Source organism: Rhinolophus hipposideros (genome assembly GCF_964194185.1).
Source record: "Rhinolophus hipposideros genome assembly, chromosome: 20".
NCBI lineage: Eukaryota > Metazoa > Chordata > Mammalia > Chiroptera > Rhinolophidae > Rhinolophus > Rhinolophus hipposideros.
Window position 1 is genome coordinate 31,841,306 of NC_138066.1, and position 23,195 is coordinate 31,864,500.

The following is a 23,195-nucleotide window of genomic DNA, read 5'->3' on the forward strand; positions in this document are numbered from 1 at the left end:
CCGCTCACAGCAGCCCCTGGCAGCTCTCGCCGGCTGCCGGTCACTCACGCTGGCCACCAGCGCTCCTGGCAGCACACAGCAGCCCACGCCGACCCGGGAATGAGATCTTGGTGCAAGACTGGGAAGGTTAGAGTGGAGGCTGTGAGAAGGGGATGAATTCAAGACATATTGTGAAGGTGGGGATTCTGGGGAGTGAGAGAAAAGGGAAAGGGGCCTAAGGATAATTTGGGGCTTCGTGACCCCCTTGCCTATCCATTTCTGAACACAGGGACATAGTATTCAGAGACTCAGCCCTCCTCAGGGATCCTTGGCCCAGGAGCGACCACCATGAGACAGGAGGCTACCCCACTTGGTCCCCCAACCCATTATCCCCAAGCCTGGCCCCTGTCTCAGATGAGGGAGAACTCCCTGCACATCGCCCCCATCTCCCAGCCCCCCAGCCCCAGGTGGAGAGTGAGGGCGTTGGGGAAGGATGATTGACAGTCAGCTCTAGGACAGCGGACAGTCCCAAGCGTGGTTTGTAGAACTCAAAAAGGGATTTAGAGGCCCAGGGACATCTGGCTGATGGCCTACTCTAGTTTGGGTTCTCTTGGAATTACCACCTGGAGTCACGGCATGGGGCCTGCGCCATAAATCCTCTTCCACTCCCTCCTTTCTCTGTGTCCCTTCTCCAGTTTGTCCTTCCAAGGGAGCAGTCAGACATGAAACTGAGTATGGCTCAGCCTGATTTGGTTGTAGCCACATGGAAACAAACTCAGGCCTCTTCCTGGCCAGCTGAGCTGTCCAGGGCTCACATGGGGACCAAGCCAAACGCCGAGTCCAAAGGGCAGGCTGGCAGTCGCTGGCTGTCTCTAAGGGCTCCTCAGGAGGCAGAAGGGGAAACAGAGGCAATGAATGCTGCGGGATGGCTGCTGAGAAAAAGCACTGGTAGCAATAGATGAACAAAACGGCAGGTATTTATTCTGGGGGTCCTTACCCCAGACACCCTCACCTCACCCTGCCCCCCTTCCATCTCGGCTTCTTCCAATCCTGGGGTCCATCAGGCCAGGAGCCAGAATCAGGAGGAAGGATGTGGTCCTGGTGATGGGGGGAGAGGCGAGGATGAGGCCAGGGCTGGAGCTGGAACAGCAGGGAAAAGAGAGAGTTGGGGGCTGTAGGTCCAGGCCCTGGTTCCTCTTCCTCCCTCACCCTGACCAGACGTCTGACCCTGAGTGCTTGGCGTTGGGGGATAGAACCCTGGCACTGCTGAGCACACCTCCCACCCCCCACTGCTTCCTTAGTAGGGTGGGCAGGTCTGTGTGCCCTTCCCTTGACTTCCCCCAACCCCCACCACCTGCTCCAGCCTTGAGACAGAGGCCACCTTTTTCCCCCCAGTGAGGCTGACACTGCCCAGCTGGACCCACCTGGGCAGGCCCTCAGTGCTGGTCCAGGATGAGTGGCACTTGGGCGCTGTCCACTTGGGGAGGCAGCCGTTCGCCTGTGCGTACGTTGAACATGGGCAGGGTGGAGAGTGGCCTGGGCACCTCTCGGCTGGCTGCCATCTGTCGCAGCTCCTCTGTGTTCCCACGAATGGTGTCATGGTGGACCATCTGGATGCTGAGGGCACATGGCCGGCAGAGTCATCAGCTCTGGGAGTCAGCCCCCACTGCTTTGGGGTGCAGCCTGGCACTGCCTCTGAGCCACCCTACAGTTTTCCCCACCTGTTATGTGGGAGAAGACTCACACACCTGATGGGTGAAGGGAGGACAAACAGTGCCAGCTCAATGCCCAGTGACTGAGGCATGAGCTCTGGGTACAAATAGCCCGGATTCAAAACTGTGTGTTCTTTACAAGTTGCTTAACCACTCTATGCCTCAGTTTCCTGTAAAATGGGGCTAACAATCCTACCTCATAGGATTGTTGTGGGGATTAAGTGGGTGTTTAGAAAAGTGCCTGGTACATGGTAAGAGCTCTTGAGATACTAAGACATGAATAGATACCCAGAGTGGATATGTATTTCCAGAGGCTAGCATTTACTGGGATTTATTTTCTGTTTTTATATTCTGGAGATCCTCTGGGTCCTTTCTAACACTCAGCTCCCTCTCCTAATACTTTCTTCCACTACTGATCATCCAATTCTCTTCCCCTCCCCCAACCCTTAGTCTGGCAAACCTATACCCTCCACATTTTCCCTCCACCTTTTCCCACCTCCTAGCTCTTGCCCAAGCTGTTTGCCCATGTCCCGCCAGGTCTTGACCATCTCATCCTTTGGCTCTCAGACCTTTCCTTTGCTCCTTTTGTACCTTGAGCCCTCCCGCCCCCCCCTCGTCAGCCCCTGGCATAGATTAACTCCAGACAATGAGTCTTATTTCCCTGTCTTTGTTTCAGACCAAGGCTTCTTTAAAAAAAAAAAAAAAAAAATTTAACTTTTAAAATTTATTTTAAGTGTGTTTTTCCAGGACCCATCAACTCCAAGTCAAGTAGTTGTTTCAATGTAGTTGTGGAGGGCACAGCTCACACTGGTCCATGCGGGGATCGAACTGGCAACCCTGGTGTTATAAGCACCGTGCTGCTGTAACCAACTGAGGTAACTGGCTGCCCTCAGAGACCAAGGCTTCTTGAGGCCTGCACCAGGCTCCACCCTCAACAGGCCTAAAATCCCAGCAGCTGAGCGAACTGACAGCCCACTCCTTGGGAAGTCCTTCCTGAACTCTAGCTCTAGTTTTCCCTCAGAAGGCTCAGACTCATTCTCATTTGATATTCTCATGGGCTTGCTTTTTGCTGTCCAGAGGCAAGTTTTAGTTTATTCTGAGGAGTAGGGTAGCACAGTGGTTGCTTTGGGTTTGAATGTGAGTTCCACTGCTTACGGGCTGTGTGACTTTGTGCAAGTTACTTAACCTCTCTGTTGTGCTGGTTCCTCAACTACAATGCAGTTATTGTATGAATTAAATGAATTAATAGAGGAAAAACACTTGGAATGTGTCTCCTGGTCTGCATGTAGCAAATAGTAGCTATTAGCATAGGGAGTCTTTAATCGCTATTATTAGCACTGGTGTTATTTTTATGGTAGGCCCACTTGGCCTCTAGTGGAAGCATGATTCCAAGCCCTTTTACATGAACCCACCCACATTTGTAGGGCCCAACCTGGAGACATTTTTCCAGAGTACCTGGTTGCCAGGTCTGACACAGGCCCAGACTTTTCATTACAAATAAGAATTGGTTTTCTTAAAGGAGTGGGGCCTCAGGTAGGCTAGAAGCAACCCTACCTGCATCTGGGTTATGAGATCAACTGGGTGAGGACAAGTGATCCTCATCCATGTCCAAACCTCAATTAGTGGACACAGACTCCAGGTAGAGCCTGAGAGATTAGACTACAGGAAGCACTTCCCAGCTTCATGCTGAATGGGCCACACTCCTCCTGGGGGGTGTAGCACCCAGTCCTATCTGGCAGGCAGGAGGAGGTAAAGTCACCCTTTAAGGCTCGGGGAGGGTCAAAATGAGCTTTTGAGCCTGGAATTTGGCAAGCAGGTTGTCCAAAAAGCAAATTTCCATTCCCAGGAAAAGGGACACTGAGGGGGAAAAGAAGCAAGAAATGTGTGAATGCTGAAGGCTGGGTGCAGCCAGGCAGATAATGCCCCTGTGCGTGAAGGGCCTTAGTTAATGGGCCCTCTCCCCACTCCCAGCCCCACATCTGGGTCTCATTACTCTGGCAACACACACAGGTGGAGAAATGTTCTGGGATGTTTTTCCAGAGCAGGAGCAGAAGCCAGAACCAAGGTGCCTTCCTTCATAGTCCTTCCACATCAGCACTTGGGCAAACGAAGGAATGGGCAGGCATGCACACACACACACACACACACACACACACACACACACACACACTCCGCCACCAGCACACAGACCCTGGAGTCCTGCTCTGGCACATGGACCACAGGAAAGGGCTGCTGAGCCTGCGGGATTTTCCAGACAGTAAAATCTGACGTAAGTAAAAAGAGGGCAGCAGAATCAGAAATTGTGGATAATTTTAAAAAATGGTAGGTATTGAAGCAAAAAAAAAAAGGGGGGGAATTTGTAGAAATAACAACACAAAATCTAAACCAACAAGAGCTAATGTCACACACGGTAAAATTGGTTATTGATTCAAAATTGAGAGGGAGCAGATTTCCCTGACTCCATCAGAACTAGAAAACTGACCCAAGAAAGCTGGATGTGGTGGAAATAACAGAAAAGAATATCTACAATCTCAATGGCAGAAGACATAATTGATCAAATTTGGCAGAGACCAAACAAATGGAGGGAAAAAATCCGCCTTGTAAAATTTACATAGAAAAGTCACTGATCCTCTATGGGAAAAAATTCTATCAAAAAAAAAAAAAAATGAAAAGAGAAAAAAAAAAAGCCTGTTCATTGCTTTGTATAGAAAGTTGATTGAGGAATTAAATCAACTTAGGTAGATCAAGGAATTATATTTTATTCACTCTGGAAATTTATTCCCCCTAAAAATTCATAAATGTTGTCATAATTCTGATTCTAAACATGTTTGTATTCCTCAACACAGTGGGTTGAGATGGTGAGGTGGAAATTGTGGGTTTAAAACTGGGGTCTCAGAACACCCTGAAACGTGGCGCTCATGCATATACGTGCATGCATGTGCCTGCACACACCTGTGGGACCACCCAGCTGGCCACACGGCCACAGCTCTTCTTCCCAGCATACCTGGCATGTCAGATGCCCACGCTATCTAGCGTCTCCCCAGGAACAATGGGGTCACTGTGACTCTCACAGGATTCTGGTGGGCTCACAATGTCCCCCTGAGGTCACCACAGAGATAACCTGACTGCCCTCTGCACCTGAGTCACAAGTCTGCGAAGGCCTGCTGTGGGTGATCATCTTTGCTCCTCCTCCTGGCCACCCAGGGGAAGGCTTGCGCCAGAGCCCTACAAGGAAGCCTCTGAGGAAAACCAGGAACTGAGACGCACCTCATCCACCTAGGAGCAACCCAGTGGAGACTTCCAGCCGCCATCCTGGAGGTCCTTACATCCAGTTCCCTTCATCCACCCCAGGGAGAGATGCAGGAAGACACTTCATTGCCACCCCCAACGGTACCCTCAGTCTCAAACAGCGCCCTGGGTGCACGTCAGCAGGCCAGTGTGTTGGAAGTCCCTGGCAAGAGTGAGACTGGGGGCCATGCCTGCCCCAAAGCGCCCCGGAAGCCCAGCATATCCAAGGTGATCCTGGGGGTTATGGCAGACAAGGGGGTGAGCAGCCGCGTGTCCCTGACCTTCCTGAGGAATGCTCTCACCACCGCAGGCTACAATATGACCCGCAACAAGAGGCGCTTCACGCGAGTGCTCAAAGGCCTGGTGGACAAGGGCATACTCAAAGGGGTGACCGGCAGGGGAATGCGGGGCTCCTTCCGCATGTGCAAGAAGCACGCCTCCAAGTTCAAGTTCAAGACCAAGAGAGGGCAGCAGAAGCAGCATCGATCTGGGCAGTGCCGGCCTAGGCAGCGCAGGTTGACACTGAGCCCCAAACAGGGACACAAGTGGCTAATCAAGGAGGCTCGCAGGGTGGCCAAATGCCACCGCAATGAATGAGGCAGGCTCGGCAAGCAGGCAGCGGGGCCAGGCCCACCACAGGCTCTGCGCAGTGGGAATTAAAGGCGCCTAACTTATTTAACACCTGCCTCCTGGAATCGCTGGGGTTCAAAGGAGTGGGAAAAGAAAAGGGCTGGAGCACGGAGAAGGTAAAGCCATGAGTGGGGGAAACCTAGGCAAAGTAAGGGTGAGATGGATTTGGGAAGCGGTGGGGGGAACTGAAAGTATCCACATGCATTAGCTAGTCCAGCCACATCACAGGTGGACAAACCAAGGCCAGAAAAGGTCATAGTAACTGTGTGACAGAACCTGGCCCGGAACCCAAGTGCCTGACTCACAACAAAGTGTGTGTGTCGGGGTGTGTGTATGCTGAAAGGCTCTTAAGTTGCTTCTCAAATTCTTTCCCCCACAGGGGCAGCAGACCTATGAAGCCTGGGTAGGTTCCCTCCCCGTCCCATCCCACATTATGCTCTTCCATGGAGACCAAAAAATGAGAAGGCCAGGCCAGGATAGGTCAGGCATCCAGCATCTAGCCATCCCAGGGCTGGAGTTTAGAGGCCGAGGATGGCCCCAAAATAATCATCCCAGAATAATCTGGTTTGTCTATGCTACTCATGGAGGGTCCAGCTTGACAGTGTACAGGGGCTCCCACCCATTCCCCAGTTTTCCCCTACTCACTCAGAGGTGGCCAGATCTCTCTTCAGTCTGTGGAAAAGCAATGGAAGGGATTAACTGTTATCCACAATCCCCTCCTGGTGCCAGGCAGGACCCAAGCCCTGAGCCACCAAGAAAGGGGCCCCTCACTCCTTTCCCAGCTGAGTGCCCCACTCCCTGAAGGGTCTGGGTCCCCACACAGCACAAGTGCCACAAAGAATCCCACAGATTGCACACCAGCCACACTGCCTTCCTGGCCCTCTGCCCCCCACACTTACCGTCCCTCCCGCCGGCAGCACATGACGTAGGCCAGGAGCAGGGTGAGCAGCAGGGCTACCAGGAGAGGCACCAGGAGGGTGACCAATGCGTCAGTCAGGAAGTCTCTGGCTGGGGCCTCGGTGGGTGGGCAGAAGAACGGGTCATGCTCCAGGATCCCATCACCTGGGGTGGGCACCTCATCTGCAGGCTCCGGCACTGACTTATCCACCTGCTCAGAGAGCCCAGGGCTGACCCACGAGCAACTGGCTGGACACAGAGACCCCGGGGAAACAGGGCAGGGGTTCTGGAGCGCCACTACCAACTGCCCCATGCAACCACAGGGTTTCCTCCTGCCTGCCTTTCCCAGCTCTGGGGACCCAGCAGGATAAGCACTGGACTAAGAGCCAGGAGAGAAATTCTCAGAGAGGCAGGACTGAACAATGGTTAGAGCACAGCTCGAAGGTCTGACTGCCTGGGTTTGAATCCTGACTCAGACAAGTGCTTTGCTGGGATGACTTACCTCTAGGTGCCTCAGTTTCCTCACCTGTAAAGTCGGAATGCTAACAATGGAACAGTCTCCCGAGGTGGTCATAAGGATAAAACAGGTTGAATGTATGGTGCCGAACATATAGCAACTGCTCACGAATGTTGATTACCAGTCCCTGTCTGTGCTGTTTGTCAATTCACAGGAACAGAGTACACTCTGGACCCTAGAAAGCTCGGCTCAATAACCAAAGAGCAGTGGTAAGCCTCTCTGGTTTATAACACGGGAGTGACAGCTATCTGTTCCTTACCGCAGGCAGATTAGCTAGGTGACACTTTAGAAGGAAGCCAACAGAGCTGTGACACAGAGGCCCTTAGTGGGGAAAGAGTTTTGGAAGTGCTCTGTGGGAGTGATTTTTCTAGCTGTTAGGTTGGGTACTTCTGGGACTTCAGGAGCCAGTGCTTGTCTGGGTTATGGACTCTTTCGCCCTCTTGTGGGAGAAGGTGGAGATGGAGAGAGAGAGAGAGAGAGAGAGAGAGAGAGAGAGAGAGAGAGAGAGAGAGAGAGAGAGGGAGGGAGGGAGGGAGGGAGGGAGGGAGGGAGGGAGGGAGGGAGGGAGGGAGGGAGGGAGGGAGGGAGGGAGGGAGGGAGGGAGGGAGGAGGAGAGAGAGAGCGGGAGAGGGAGAAGGAGGAAGACAGAGAGAGAATGCAGATAACCAGAGACAGAATTAGAACTAGAGGGACTGGATTGAGAAGGGAGAGAGAAGAGACTATGATAGGGCCTGTGCCCCCCCTCACCCCGGAGCCAGGGTCCCTCCTTACCAGGGACACATTACACCAGTCAACACGGAAGTGAGGTGCCAAGGTGTCATAGCAGGACAGAAGTGGAGGCTGGCCCTGGGCACAGCGAGCATGGCTGTCAGGTGATGCCACCATCTTCAGGCAGGTGGAGAAGGGGGAGGCAGAGCCCACCTTGATGTACACCCTGGGCCCAGATAGAAACCACCAGTAGCAAATTGGGAGGGTGTCATTGGGCACTGGAGATTTGAGGGTTACAAGGCTACCCTGAGAGCTGAGGTTATGGTGAGAGCACGCAGAGCAGTCTAGTCTTCTGGGGGGCCTTATGCCCCCAGGAATGTCCTTTGAAGGATGGACCTTTTATTTCCTCGTGGGGCACAGGAAGTGTGGTGCTCAGGAAAAGGTTTTGGGTGCAGGAAGGGCAAGAAGGAGACGAAGGGGTGGCTGGAAGGAAGTGGACAGGAGAGTGAAGCTTGGAGGTGTAGATGGGTGGGGTGAGGCGTGTCCGCAAGTTTCCTAGTAAACATCTTTGCTGAAAGCATTTTCACTGCATAACTAATTGACCTGAAGGCAATTTAACTGGATGACAGTTTGGTTCACATCTGGGAGACTTAATGAATTTTGTTAGTTTGGTTTCTTTTCTCCATGGACAAAGTTCTTGCAGAACTCCCATTTTTCTGTTACATAACTCTTAAACCTCATAATGGTCCATACAGTGTCAGGGAGACGTGGTGGTCTGAAAATCGTGGATGGTAACAACCACATGGAGAACCGAATTGCAAAGGTACGTGTAAAGCCAGAGTGCTTACTCTACTAGAAAACGACCACATCTCAGTGTGCAAATCCTTCGGTGAGCGGTCATCCTTCCCACCCATCAAAACCAAAAGTTTACCAAGTTATGCAAATGTAAGAGAGGCAGAATGTAACATTCACCAGTCTTCGAGAGCAGTAATTATCAATTATTTAGTTGGAAACTGATAATTCTCTTAAATGAAGGAAGACATTTTAGCAGATAAGGAAAAAGTGTGGTGTCAAATGAGATGAAACAACCAACAAAAACTACATGTATAATATTAAGAACAAAGACTTCAAAAACAATGTATTTTCATTTTTCACAATCAAGTCTTTTCTTGTTATTAATTTTTCATGTTTCATTATGTACTTTTTAACGTCCCTCTTTTTTGTTCTTTTATCTTTTAAGGGAAAATTGCCTTATGGCCAATTATGTGGTGAAAATGTTTACAGCAAAAATACTTACAGCAGAGATGTCTTCTGCAAAACTACCTAGAACTGTGGGGAGGAGATGTAAAGGCAGGTAAAGCCCCACCTGGAAAGGAGACCCGTGTTCTGTGCCCACCATCCAGATATAAGGCAGGGTGCCTCCTTTTCCAAGAAGCCCTCCTGGGTTGCGTGCTTACCCTTCCTTGCGGCCCTCGATGGGAAGGGGAACACGGCCCCCACGGTCCAAGGCGGAGGTGATGTTAAGCAGCAGGAGCTCCCCCGGCTCCCAGAGCCCCCGCAAGGCTGTGAGGAAGCGACTGGCAAGGGTTGAGGGCAGCACCTCCTCCACATCATGGCTGCGCACCAGGAATTCAGCCTGGTATGGTATCAGGGGGCCTAGAAGGACCAGGTTTGTACCTCAGGCTGCACCTAGTCCTGCATGGATCCTTCCCAAGCTTCCACTGACCCAAGCTCCTCTCAAATCCTCTCAGACATCTTCCTTCCTCTCTAATACCCCATACATCACAGGCCCCAAATGCCCTTCCGCAACACTCATAGACTGTCAGCAGAGCAGCCAAGAATACAACTCCAGAGGCTTTCGAGGCTGCTCGGCACCCCACTGCTTTCCAAGCCTTCCCTTCCACATACACCCTTCCAGGGGAGATCCCCCAAGACTGGCACTAGTAGGGTGGGGGTGGGTCGGGATAGGTGATACCTTCTGGGTCCCCAATCAACAGCACCAGCTTCTGCTGGGTGGTGTCGAAGTTGTCCCGGTTGTAGGCTATGACCTGGAGGGGATGGGAAATTGGACCAGGAGGTGGGATTAGGGGAGAAAAGTGGTCCAGCTGGGGCCTGGCAGAAGGGGACTGAGATACTACCAAATTAGAGGCATGTAGATGAATGTGAATGAACACCCACACGTGAACACCCACAGATGACACAGCCCACTGGGGTCCCTGCTGGTACCTCAATGACCTGCCGGCCACGATCTCCTGGGGTGGGGGTACCATAAAGGAAGCCAGGATGGTGGGGGCTTCGCTGGGTGTAGCGGAGCCACCGAGGCAGGTCTGGGTGTCCCTGGAGGTGAGCCTGGTAGGTGACAGGGATGGTGGGTGGGACAGCTGGTGGGAAGGGAGGAGAAGGGATTGAAGACACAATAGGAGCCTTTACCAGCCCTGGGCTGGTAAAGGCCCCCCGCCCCACAACCCAGGCCCCTCTCACCGACATGCTCAGGAAGGTGCAGGAAGGTTTCGTGGTCCAAGGTGTGCACAAATATGCGGCCCACAAGGGGGTGCAGGGTGGTCTGCTGGGCCTTGGTGACCCCCAGCTCTGTCAGGAGACCTAAGAGGACCCCAAAAGCCCCAAACACAGACTAGCCTCAGTCCTGGGCACGGGATGCATTCCCTTTCCCCACCACGTCCTTTGTGCTGTTGAGAGGCCAAGAGAATAGTGTGAAAGGAAGGGGTTCCTTTGCTTGCTCCCAGGAATAAATAGGGTGGGTCCCTGGTGGTGCCACACACTTTAATCAGTGACGAGACCCAGAGCTTAGTTTGGTTTGGATACACAGGAGCCCCCCACTCCTCCTCATTTTAGGCCCCAGTTGGGGGTCACAGTGAGCAGGAACTGATGTTTGACTGGGAGGGTTGTGGTGGTGGTGGTGGTGGTGGTGGTGGTGGTGGTGGTGGTGTGTGTGTGTGTGTGTGTGTGTGTGTGTGTGTGAGAGAGAGAGAGAGAGAGAGAGAGAGAGAGAGAGAGAGAGAGAGAGAGAGAGAAAGTGAGAGAGAAAGAGAGAGAGAAAGAGAGAGATAAGGGCACTTGGAAAAGAACCCATGCTGAGTGTCTGGAAGCCTGGAGGGGTGAGGGAGAGACAAGGAACCTTTGGAGGAGGAGGGTCGCCATTCTGGGACCACTCACCCATCTCCCCTAATATACAGAGGGAACAGGGCCCACGCCAGAGGCCAACAGGAGTTGAGCAAAAGGGATCCTGAGGCCCAGGGAGAGGGCCTGCCCCAGCCGGCCCTGCAACCTTCCAGGGCCAAATTTAGCCTGGGCCTAGAAAGAAGCCAGCCCAGTCAGCCCAAGAGAGGCCCATGATGCTCCGGGCCTGCGCTGTCAGGCCCACCCCGGACTAGAACAACTCATCCCCCAGGGCCCCCCGCCCCACAACCCAGGGCCCAGCTCCTAGCCCCAGTTCTCTGCACCGCCCCACCAGCTGCAGCATTAACACCCCAAAGTTCTTCTGAACCCTGCCTCACCCCAGACCTGTCCCCTGAGGAACTTCCTTTACTTCCATGTCATCACGGCTATATCCCACCCCCTCATCCTGGGCCTCTCCGTGAAGAAAGCCCCAACTTGCCCGAAAGGAGAGGAATCCAGATCAGTACTCCTGCCATGGCTGCCTCAGCCTGGCTGGCCCTGTGAATGACAGAGACAGAAGCAGGGGGAGGGTGGGGAGAGGAATGGGGAGGTGCCCCAGAGCTGCCCGGCTTCAGCCAGCGGGGCCTTCCCTCCCCCCACCCCCACCAGAGCAGACACTGAATCTAGGGTGGACACCCTCCTCACATGACAAGGGCCTTCCAATCCTGGTCGCCAGAGTGTGTTTTCTAAACCACCAGCCTGACAACCTCCGGCCCCCTGAAAACCCTAATGGCTCCCATTGCCCTGAGTCCCCTAGCTGCTGGTAGCTTTCAGGCACTTCCTACACATGGCCATCCTGCCTAGAATCTCCTCCTCTACCCCCCACTACACACACACACACACACACACACACACACTCACACACACACACACACACACCACCCCAGGCTTCAGCCCAGCCTCACTCTGCTGCCCTCCAACCTGATATGCATTCTTTAGTCTGCACAGCTTTGCCCAAGCTGTGCCCTCTGCCTGGAATTCCCCTGTTGCCCTTGTCCATCAGGCAAACTTTCACTCACCTTTCAAGACTCAGCATAGGTATCCTCTCCTCCCTGAAGCCTTTCTGTTCTCCTCTAGGCCAAGCTGGGGGGCCCCTAGCCCCTGTGACCCCAACCACCCAGCTTTTTGGGGTGGACTAGGATCTTATTATCTTTGGATCCCTAAACTTTGCCCAGGGCCTGGCAATTAGTAGGTACAGGGGACTAGGTGACAGCTTCCTCAACAGCACTTGAGGGTGCCCGTTCACCTAGCCCTCATCCACAGACCAAGCACCCCCAGCATGTCCCTCAGATATGAGAAGAGAGAGAGGCCTGGACAGGACCAGCCAGAAAGAGACAGAAGAGTTGGGGCCATAGGTTTGGAGGCCTGCAGGCCTGGACATGACTCCACCTTGACCACTTACTGGAGATGTGGCCTTGAAAAAGTCAATTGCCTGGCTGGCCCCGGTGGCTCAGGCGGTTGGAGCTCCGTGCCCCTAATGCCAAAGGCTGCCGGTTCGATTCCCACATGGGCCAGTGGGCCCTCAACCACAAGGTTGCCAGTTCGACTCCTCGACTCCCGCAAGGGATGGTGGGCTGCGCCCCCTGCAACTAAAATTGAAGGAACAACAACTTGACTTGGAAAAGTCCCGGAAGTACACACTGTTCCCCAATAAAGTCCTGTTCCCCATCCCCAATAAAATCTTAAAAAAGTAAAGAAAAAGAAAAACTCAATTGCCCTCTCTAAGCTGTTTCCACAACTATAAACTGGCAAGAACAGTCCTCACCTCTTGGTGTTCTTGTGTGTGGAATCCACAAAATCCTGAAGTCGGTACATGTTAACAGTGCACCTACTATGTAACAGGCCCTGATGAAACAGAGGTGAGCAGACCACTGATAGTGTGCGGCTTGCATGCTGGTGGATAATGAGAGCTAGACCCTGCCTGCTCTGTGCTGAAGGTTTGACATATATCAGGGGTGCCAAAAAAAGATGCACACATTTTAAGAGATGTTATCTATGTATTACTTTTTGAAGTTGAATGAATTACGGTAGCAATGTGTAATATGACATTCGCTCAAAAGATGGTGTTAATCAAATGAATGCTAGCATCATTCATTGTATTACAATTTTAATACAGTTTTTTCCTTCATTAAAATGTGTATACATTCTTTTGGCATCCTCTGTATTTACATAGAGTGACTCATTCCATCCCACAGCAGTTCCATGAAGCAAGTATTATTATTGTTCCCATTTCACAGACAAGAAAACTGAGGCACAAGGGATGTATAACTTCCCCAAGGCCACACTACTGACCAGCTGAATGCATGTAAAGCACTCAGCCCAGTCCCGACTCAATCCACAGCACCATTTCCCCTTTTTTCCCCACATTTGCCAAAGGGTCCTAGCCAAGTTATGAAGTGGGCGGGGTGCCCTTCTCTCTGGGAACTTCCTACTCAGAGCAGGTTCAGAGGCACACTCCCAAGATGCTCTCAGGAGGCAGGAGCCCATGGGTGCAGGGTTCCAAACTTCCTGGTGCCTGTGTGAGCATCCCTCCTGGCCTTGAGACAGAGTGTTGCCACTTCACCCCCATAAACAAACAGCCCCAGGCAAGGACATCCAGGACCTGCCCTGGGTCGGGCCTGAAGGGGCAGGTGTTGGCCTATAGATTGGGGTGCCTGAAGAGCAGGTTACTTAGTCCCTGTCCCTTCCTCTCTCTCCCCACCTGACAGCCCCACCTGTCCCTGGAGAGCCAACAAACCCCAGAGTCAGCGTCCACTCAGGCTCTCAGGCAGGGTGGTGTTTGTACCAGAGTCACCTTGGCACCTCTCTGCCTTCTCAAAGATGGAAGATGAGAGGGAGAAAAGTTCTGGAGGCAGAGGGAGAGTCAGCGGGCTCTGGGGGAGTAGGCAGAGGTGCCGTAGCCTGGCCAGCTGCCCAGGCCTCAGCCCCTTAGCAGCTCCGTGTGACTCCCTCCCTCCCCCCTGCTGCTTCCCATGCTATTTTTGGAGCCACCCACTCATACCCTCAGCTGTCTTAAGGTGGCAGTGCCCAAACCCAGTGCCACCAGGCGCACAGAAGCCAGCCTTCCTTACTGATCCTTCTCCCCCTCCCCCAAAACAGGGGAACCAGAGACTGAGCCAGAAGCCAGCTGGAAGTCCCCTGAAAGTCTCCTCTGGCCCACCAGGGGACCTCCCCACCTCAGAGCTGTCTGGATCACAACCTGCTGCTGTAACACTCAGCACCTTCTATTCATAGGGGCCTGGAGGTAGGGAGGAGGGTCACAACGTCTTTAAATGGATTTTATAAAATTTTAAATAAAACAAAAGTATACGGAATAATATAACAAGGCCCCATATATCCATCACCCAGCTTCAACAATCATCAATTCATAGCCAATCTCCTTTCATCTATACCTCTGTCAATTTTCCCCTCCTATTTCATTGCCTCTGTCAATATTTCCGGGTGTATCTTTGAAAGAGAATATTGTTTAAAACATAATCACAATTATTATACCTAATTACATGATAGACCTTAAAGTTAATAATTTCTTAATGTCAGATCTATAGTGTTCAAATTTCCAATTACTCATAAATTTTTTGTTTTGTTTTTGCAATTTGAATCAGGATTCAAATCAGGTGCACGTGGCAACTGATTGACAGGCCCCTTTTAAATCTCTTTAAATCTATAGATTCCTGCTCCAACTCTCTCTCTCTCTTTCTCTCTCTCTCTCTCTCTCTCTCTCTCTCTCTCTCTCTCTCTCTCTCTCTCTCTCTCTCTCTCGCCTTGAGAGGACCAGGTTATTTGTTGTGTAGTTTTCCACAGTCTGGGTTTTGCTGATTGCCTCTCTATGGTGTTCTCTCACGTGTTCCTCTGACCTCTACACGTCTTGTAAATTGTTATTTCCCGTAAACTGCAGTTGGATCAAGGGTCCTGATCAGGTATAGTTTCCATTTTCTTCTGCAAGACCACTTCATAGATGGTGGTGTTGCTTCTTCCATCCAGAAGCACAGCAGCCATTGATGCTCAGTGCCTCGGGTTTTTTTTTTAAATGGTGACATTCAAATTCAATCACTCCCTCCTTTATTAGCTGGAATAATTCTAGACAGAAAAACTGCCCCTCACTTACTATTTGGTTACTGAGTGGCATACAGCTCATGTGGGAAAGACAGGACAAATGCTTGACTCTGTTCCTGTATTTACCAATTTCCAAATAATGAATTGGTTCCCTAGCATCCAATTGGTTCCCTAGTGACCAATTAACTTTTTACAATTAGAAGTATAATTATGAATTTATGGCTTTACATATATTTGACTTCTTCAATCTATTGTAACTAATATCCCTGCTGGTGCTAAGCTGTCCCATCTTCAGCTCCCGGTTTGGTCCCCACCAGTTGGAGCACCCAGTTGGAGCACCCGTATCGGGTACTGGAGGGTCAGATCTCTGCATCTTGGCCTGTCTCAGCCTTGGCCCCACAAAACCAGCCCGGGTTTCCATGCTTCTGCTTTATTTCTATTACCCCAGCCATGCCCTCAGCTAGCTGGGTCTCTGTCCCTGCTACTTTGCCATCCACACCTGTCTCCCCAGCTTTCTGTCGGATCTCAGCCCGTCAGTGTCTCACTTTAATTCCTCTGGTCCTTTGTCCCTGTCTCTCCCCATCTCAATGAATGTTTGCTGAATGAATATGAGCGAGTGATTGAATAAATACATCTTTTCCCCAACTCTCTCTTCCCACTTCGGTCTGTTTAGACCTGTCTCTTGATCTCTGAGGACCATATTTTCGTCTTCTGCATCTAAATCAGGGGATTATATGTTGTCATCAGGGACAAAGGAAAGTGATTCTCGACATGGTGATCTGCTTGCTGCATCTGCTTCCCAGACTCCACCCACATCATTCTCCGTCCCCCTCCCGCGCAACAACAAAGGATGCGATCTGTCAATCGGCCACGAGAGGGCGCGTTCGCTGGTTCCCCAGCTAGGACCTGCGCCTGCGCAATATTGGGGCGGAGCGGGGGAGTGGAGAGGCTGGGTGGCCGCGGAGCGCCCCGCCCAGAGTTGGGCATTCGCGTCAGAGATGCGTGCTGAAGAGGCGACTCGAGGGGGCGACGGAGGAGGGGACCCGCAGACTCTAGCTGTTCTCCGTCCTCCTCTTCCGGGTCCAGAGGATGTTCTTCCAAACGGGGAGGAGAACTCGCATGGAGACAGGAGGCTGGACACGATGCCCTCCTCCCCACTCTCCCCGTCATCTATCTCAACCCTCTGATTTCCAGGGACATTTCTATATTTCCCTGCCTTCCCCCACGACATTTGGGAGCACCAGCCTGAGGACCTAAGTGTACCCAGACTCCTCCTCCTCCTTATTGGTGGATTTCAGCCCTCAAAGGGGTTCCTTGAGCCTGGTGGCCACCCAAAGGCATCAGTCATGAGTCATAAGACCAGATCATCCCTGGCCAAACTTTTTAGCTTACAGGAGACACAGAGAATTTGAGGGCCTGTCCTAGGTCCCACAGAACAATATTCTGCACATCTAGGTCTCTGGACGTGGAGCCCAGAGCCCTTTCCACTGGGACACCTCTCTGTAAAGAGGGGGTAATAAGGATGGATGAGATTCCGGCGCCAAAGTGCTTTGTAGACTGTAAAGCTCTGGAGAAAGGAAGGGGTCTTTTATTTGTTTATAATTGACAGTGCAAGGCCATAGTTGCCGAGGGCCTGCCCACTGGTACAGCCTGAGTGCTGGGAGAAGTCAGATTGAGAAGCCACCACTCAGTAATAGAAGGATTAGGAAAATAAAAGAAGCACGATTCTGACATGTTTTGCAGACAGTATGATTATTTACATAGAAAATACAATATATTCTTAGGCATGTGAAGAGAGATCAGCAAAGTTTCTGGACAGAGATTAACATCCCAGTACAGATAAAATTCAACAGTGTTTCTATACACGAGCAATAATTGATTAGAAACTAATATCTTTTTAAAAAATCATTCACAGTAAAATTAAAATTGTACAGAACCCAGAAAAAAAACTTAGAAAAGACATTTAAAGATATGTCTTTATCTTTAAAGAAGAAAAACTATAGGCTATAAAAGGAATAAATTGAGCAATGGAGAGATGTATTAATTTTAGGGATAAGAAGCCTCCATATCATGAAGACAATTTCTCCATGTTAATTTATCGATTCGGTGCAAGTCCACTAAATATTCCAACAGGATTTTTCAGAGAGCTAGTAAAACTGATTCTAAAATTCATATGGAAGAGCAAAGGACCAACAAGAGACTAGACAATTCCAAAAAAGAATAAGTCCCTAAGACTTATTTGAAAGCGATAGTAATTAAAACAATGTGGTATTGGTGCAGGGCTAGACAAAGAGATCAATAGAATTGAGTACCCAGAAACAGTTCCAAGTGTATGTGGGAATTTGATTTATGATGGCAGTGGCATTGCAATTCAGTGAGAGAGAATAAACTATTCAACAAAAAGTGTTGTGACATTTGGCTTTTCATATGAAAAATCTTCACACCATCCATAAATATTAATTCCAGATGGATTAAAGACCTAAAAGTGAAAGACCTTAAAATAATTAGAAAAAAATGTCGGAGATCTCAGGATAGGAAAAGACTTCTTAGATAACAAACACAATTCACAAAAGATTGAACAATTTTACTACATTACCAAAAAAAAAAAAAAAAGCTTTCTGCTATGACAATGACATTATACACAAAGTTGAAAGAAGTGACAGCCTTGGTAACAATGTTAGCAGTACATAAAACAGATAAAGATTAGTATCCAGGATATAAAGACCTCCTACAGATCAATAAGGAAAGCACAGACCTTTTGAGTGCCACCCCAATGGTGTTCTTTTCCCCCCTTTCTTGCTAATAGAACCCTGGTGTGATTCAAGAATTAAGGGTCTAGGCTTTGGGGAGGCTAGGCCTTCCCTAGTCCTATGGGGTTGATGGTGACTGGTCTAAATATAGCATGATAGTTTAGTTCCTCTGGTCAATGATTGGTTGAGGTGTGGACATGTACACAATTCTGTCTACCAAGACTGGAAAGGAGATCTCCTGAGGGCCCTCTGGGAAAGAGACACTAAGAAGAAAGCATTCACTTTCCTCTGCCTCTGGACGTTGTTGTCTGCAGGAGACACCTGGAGCTGAGGCAGCCCTATTGGACCTTGATGGGGCCAGTATAAGAGACAAGCCCACATGCTGAGGAGGATATGGTAGAAAAATGGAAAGAACCTGGTCTTTGAGGTCACAGTTGGGCCTCTGAATTAACCAACCCTAGGACTTCTTGTGTGAAATAGTGAAATTCTTTTTTGGCTTAAACAACATCTAGTTGGGCTTTCTGTAACTTGTATCAAAAGCTGCAAGAGATAGCCAAGGATACGAACATAAGCAATTTGCCTGGAGGAAACCCAGATGGCCAATGAGCATAAGACACTTGACCTCATAGACAGGGAATGCAGATTCAAATGAGATACTACTTCACACCCATCAGATTGGCAAAAATATAGTCTGACAAGAGCAGATGTTGGCAAGGATGTGGTCAGACAAGACGTCTTGTACAAATGCTGGTGGCGAGAACATAAATTGGTTCAGTCACTGTAAAGAGCAGTTTGTCAGTCAAGTTGAAAGTGTATCTGCCCTATAATCCCAGCTTTCTGCTCCTGTGTATGCACTCTAAAGATGGTTCAGAAAAGTACAAGGGTGTTCATTGCAGTCCTACTTATAATAGCAAAACATAGAAACAATTCAAATGCCCTTCAGTAAAAGAAGTGACAAATAAATTGTGGTGTATTCACATGATGAAATAATAAACAGAAGTTGAAATGAAGGAACCAAAGCCGTATGTATCAAAGTGGCTCCACTGTGAAAAGTATGTCAATTGGGAAGAAAAAGACACAAATGATACGTACAGTATAATGGCCATTAGATACATTTTAATAATACAGAAAACATTACTATGTGTTGCTTTATGAATACTTAAATGTGTAGGAAAAATATTAAATTATGGCTAGACTTAAGAAGGAATCAAATTATGATGTATGACACAACATGGATGAACCTTGAAGAAATTATGCTAAGCAAAATAAGCCAGATACAAAAGGACAAATGCTGATGATTCCCTGTGTATGAGACACATAGCATACTAAAATTCATCGAGACAGGAAAGAGAATGGTGGTTGCCAGGGGCTATGGGGAGAGGGACATAGAGAGTTAGTGTTTAATGGGTATAGGGTTTCAGTATTGGAAGATGGAAAAAGTTCCAGAGATGGATAGTAGTGATAGTTGCATGATAATGTGAACATACTTAATGCCAATGAATTATGCACTTAAAATGGTAAAAATAGTAAATATTATATATATATTACAATTAAAAATATTAATTTTGAAAGTATGGGCTCTAAAGGATGCATTCCAAATTTGTGAGAGTGGGTAGGGTGGGAAACGGGACTAGGGAGAACGGGGCTTCAGTTCCTTTCTCATGTCCTGTGTCTTTTATGTGAAAGAAACTGAAGCAAAAATGACACAATGCTAGCTAGCATTTGTCAATTCTGTTTGTTATGTGATTCTCTGAACGTTTCTTATTTTTAAAGAAACTCTTCCAACTAAAAGTAAAAATATAATAATAATATAAAAATTAATACTATAATAAAAAATAAATATTTTTTTTTAGAAAGAAGAGTTCTCTGAAGTAGAACTGCCCTGAAGTGACAGGATTTGTTCCCCAATCTTTCACCCCCCAAAACCACGTGAAGTACAAGAGGTTGAATGTGGGAGATTGGAGATCTGGCCTTACAGAGGCTGCCCCTGTGCCAGGTGCCATGCCAGCCTCGCTGAGCCTGGCAGAGCAAGTCAGGAGGGGAGCTGGCAGGGACAGGATGCTTTTTCCCTTGACCCAGGGCAGGTGAGGCAAAGGCTGGTGGAGGAAGGTGACTCTGAGAGTCAATCTCCTCCTCCAGCACCCACTGCACAAGATCCAGAAAGCAGAGGAAAAACAGAAACTACCATCAAAACTCAGGAATGTGTATTATTGGCAATTGGAGCAGGCAGTAGAAAGAGTTCTTCGAATCTGCTGATGACAAAATATATTGCCCAATTTTTCCAGTTATTTCTTTTTTTTCCTTTGACCTCTCTGCATATCTCTGGAGCTCCCCCAGCTATGGCTGTCTGCATTGCAAAATACATATTTACAGGCCGTCTAAGACGGGCTAAATATAGGCTTTCTTTTAAAGCAACTGATGATTTGGAGAAATCTTTCCTCTGTCCCACCCCTTCCCCACCCCCAACACACACACTCACAGCCTGATTCCTCCTTGGTCTCCCTCCTGGACCTCCAATATGCATAGGAACTTTCCCAGTGGCACTAGAGTGACATGTGGAGGGTAAATGAAAGAAAGCGGGGCAGAGCAAAAGGACACAGGCAGTACCGCAGTCTCCCAACTGTAGGATGACCTCAAAGAACCCCTCTCCCTGCAGGTGCAATGGGGGATTGAGAAACCAAGAATCAGGAATGAAAAACCCTTTGGGAGGTAGAGAAGGGAGGTCGCCTTCACTCCAGGGATGATTCCAAAGATTTGGAGGAGCTGCAAGCAGGGGGTGCTTATATTGCAGAATTTCCTATAGTAGACTTTAGAAGGAAACAAGAGGCCCAGGTCTGCCTATGAAGACACAGAGATGCAAACACTGCTGCCCACGTTCAGCCTCGCCTCCCACACACGTGCACATGTACACACGTGTGTTCAGATACGTATGCAATCAGTAATAGCCAACACCAAGCTCCTATGTGGTGCCAGGGGCTGTTCTAAATGCTTTATGCATTTCAAACTCATTTAATCCTCACAACACTCTGAGGTCAATATGTTATTTCCATTTGACAGATGCAGAATTTGTTGAAGTCCCCTAACTGGGAAGTGGCAGGTTGGGGATTCTAGCAAAGATGATCTAGCTTCAAAGCTTATGTTTGCTCTACTCCACACAGAGTGGGGGAGGTCCAGGATTGCCCATGCTCAGGAAACACACTCAGACACCCAAACTGAGCATTTTGAGGAATTTGAGGTTAGGGCGTGGAAAGAACTAGTCCAAAGTCACCTAGCAAATAGGTGGAGCTAGGACTCACTTCAGACCTTGTGAACCCTAGCCTGGTTTCTCTTTCCTCCAAACCTGGGTAATTTACTTCCTTCTCCACATCTCAGCCTTCCTCATTCCCCCAGGGAAGGCATTAGCCAAGGGCTACTAAAGGCCCTTCAATATGGATATCTTGGATTTGAGTTCGGTAGGTAAGTCCGCGTGCACGCGCACACCCCCCTCCACCACCCCCTACACACCTTTCCAGCCTCCTTGTATCAGCCCAAGTCTCTGGCAGAGGAAGGCAGATAAAGGAGAGCGATTGGGGCAGGAACCACTGGCTCAACACAGAATGGCTGAAGGCCAGCCTCTGCTCAGATGACCGTGGCCAGGGAAACACCACTTTCAGAGGCTGAGTCTCAAGGCCCCAGGACTAGGAAGAGAAGCCAGCCTTGGCACACAGCCGGGGCCTAAGCCCAGGGTGCTGAGGGTTTGGGACTTATCACAAATCAGGTCTCTCCCTGACTTCATCACCCATCTTTACAGTTACACTTGGTGTTTGAAACTAGCAAGACTCAAGGAATAGTAACTGAGGGCCCTCATCGGATTTGGGGGTAGGTGGTAATACAGGGAGAGGCTTTTTCTTCAAGAGGGTTGGGGGAGGATTATCTCTTCCTATAGAAGCCTCTAGCCTTTTCAGCAAGGACTGGGAAAAGCATCTCCTTCCTCACATACCCTATCTTCTGTGTTCCAGCCACTTTCACCTCAGAGTAGAGAGGCAAAGTGACTTGTCCGAGGTCATACAGCTATTAAGTGGTGGAGCCAAGATTTGAACTCTGACAGCCTACCTCCTGGCTCAACTTTGGGAACCACTCCACCCTTTATTCCAGGGCAAAGGTAAGGAAGGAACTTGCAGTCAGAGACTACCAGGTAATTTGGGCATCAAGGACACAAAGGACAATGGAAAGAGAAAGAATAGTGAAATTACTCTGGGATACTGAACCGGAGATAGGTGAGGGTCACAGCCTGCGAATGAAAACTAAGTTTAAACCCTGCTGTTTGGATGGTAATCCTCCCCAAAGTAACCTCCCTCCTTACCCTCACAGATGGGGTGCGGTGGGGCCAAAAATTTACTGCTGCAGGGAGGCGGTAAAGGAATGGAGGAGATAACACCATTCCCCACCCATTTCCCAGGCCAGCCAGCTTGGGAAGGAGCTAAGCATAAAAACTTCTTTGGGAATTCTGGCTAGGGGTGTCACTGAGCTAATCAGGAGCCCATGAAAAAATAATCCCACTCATTAGCCTCAGTTATCCAAATTCTGGGCTGGCTCCACCACCTTGCATCCCAGAGCCATTAAAGGGGTTTCACTCTTGGAAGTCTCAGGATAAGGGAGACCCAAGCATCCCAAGAATTCTAGTTCATTCCAAAGAGCTGCTGGAGATGTTATTGGGGGTTCCAGGGTCCCTGGGCCTGAAGGCTGGTTCTCAGCTCCTCCTCCCACCTTTAGGAGTTGGCTCTCCCACCTGGCCAGAAGCGTGGGCACAGACCCCTTGGGCTGGGACCAGTTGAGATGACTCACCAAAGGGTGTGGGAGATTCTGGGCAGAACACCCAGGGGCCTGCGCCCTCCTCCAATCCACACGGAGCTTCTGAGGACTCTCTGCCCAAATCCCCAACCCCCAGCTAGGCGAGATTTCTGTCTCACCCACTTCCATAGTGCGGTTGTAAGGCCTCGGGGGTGGTGGTGAAGCCCCAGACTTGAGCTTGGAAATCCAAGTCCTAACTCTTATTCCTGAAAGCAGTCATCTAAGCAGGGTTAGGAGGGAGGGGAGATTGAGGTTGGCTTCTTCACTCCGTCCTATCCCAAAGCGAAAAATTGGGGAGGGGTAAGTTTCCTGGGCAGCTGGGCAAAGAAGAGGCAGGTGGCCTTGGAAAGCCTAAGGGCTGGGTTCATTTCCGGCTCCAGCTCAGAACCCAAATCTTCCCTCTCCCTTAGCCTCAGGCAGGCCAGCTTCTGGATCCAGTCTTGTGGTTCCTGGCCCCTCCCTGTCCCAATATTCAGGGTTCACAGGCGGCTTCCCACACCCCATCCCCCATACTCTGTTGCACGTGCTAACTGGTTTATATTCCACAAAACCCACACACATCCCTACAGCGGAGGGGTGGGAGGATTCCCTTCGACCACCCTTCTGGGGGGTGGGGTAGAAAGTGGAAGATTGGGAAAAAGAGGAAGAGGATGG

The 23,195-nt window shown here is 49.8% G+C and overlaps 2 protein-coding genes across 6 annotated transcripts; one reads left to right on the top strand and one right to left on the bottom strand.

The window, feature by feature from the left end:
* Positions 1–934: 934 nt before the first annotated feature.
* Positions 935–12,491, bottom strand: SGCA (sarcoglycan alpha). 5 transcript variants are annotated; one of them, XM_081028196.1, is made up of 11 exons: positions 12,311–12,491; positions 11,348–11,406; positions 10,213–10,332; positions 9,958–10,112; positions 9,707–9,779; positions 9,189–9,387; positions 7,795–7,957; positions 6,509–6,717; positions 6,255–6,281; positions 1,404–1,596; positions 935–1,119 (listed from the first exon to the last, which is right to left on the bottom strand). In XM_081028196.1, exons 2-10 carry the CDS (start codon positions 11,382–11,384, stop codon positions 1,416–1,418), a joined length of 1,164 nt encoding a protein of 387 aa, XP_080884322.1. In that variant the 5' UTR covers positions 11,385–11,406; positions 12,311–12,491; the 3' UTR covers positions 935–1,119; positions 1,404–1,415. The 5 variants fall into 5 exon arrangements, with proteins under 5 accessions (XP_080884322.1, XP_080884321.1, XP_080884323.1 ...); XM_081028195.1 differs by lacking the exon at positions 12,311–12,491 and adding an exon at positions 11,554–11,836; XM_081028197.1 differs by lacking the exon at positions 12,311–12,491 and having other exon boundaries at positions 9,958–10,080; positions 10,217–10,332; positions 11,348–11,447.
* Positions 4,438–6,122, top strand: LOC308488458 (histone H1.9-like). Its single transcript, XM_081028199.1, has one exon. It carries the CDS (start codon positions 5,049–5,051, stop codon positions 5,574–5,576), a length of 528 nt encoding a protein of 175 aa, XP_080884325.1. The 5' UTR covers positions 4,438–5,048; the 3' UTR covers positions 5,577–6,122.
* Positions 12,492–23,195: the final 10,704 nt, after the last annotated feature.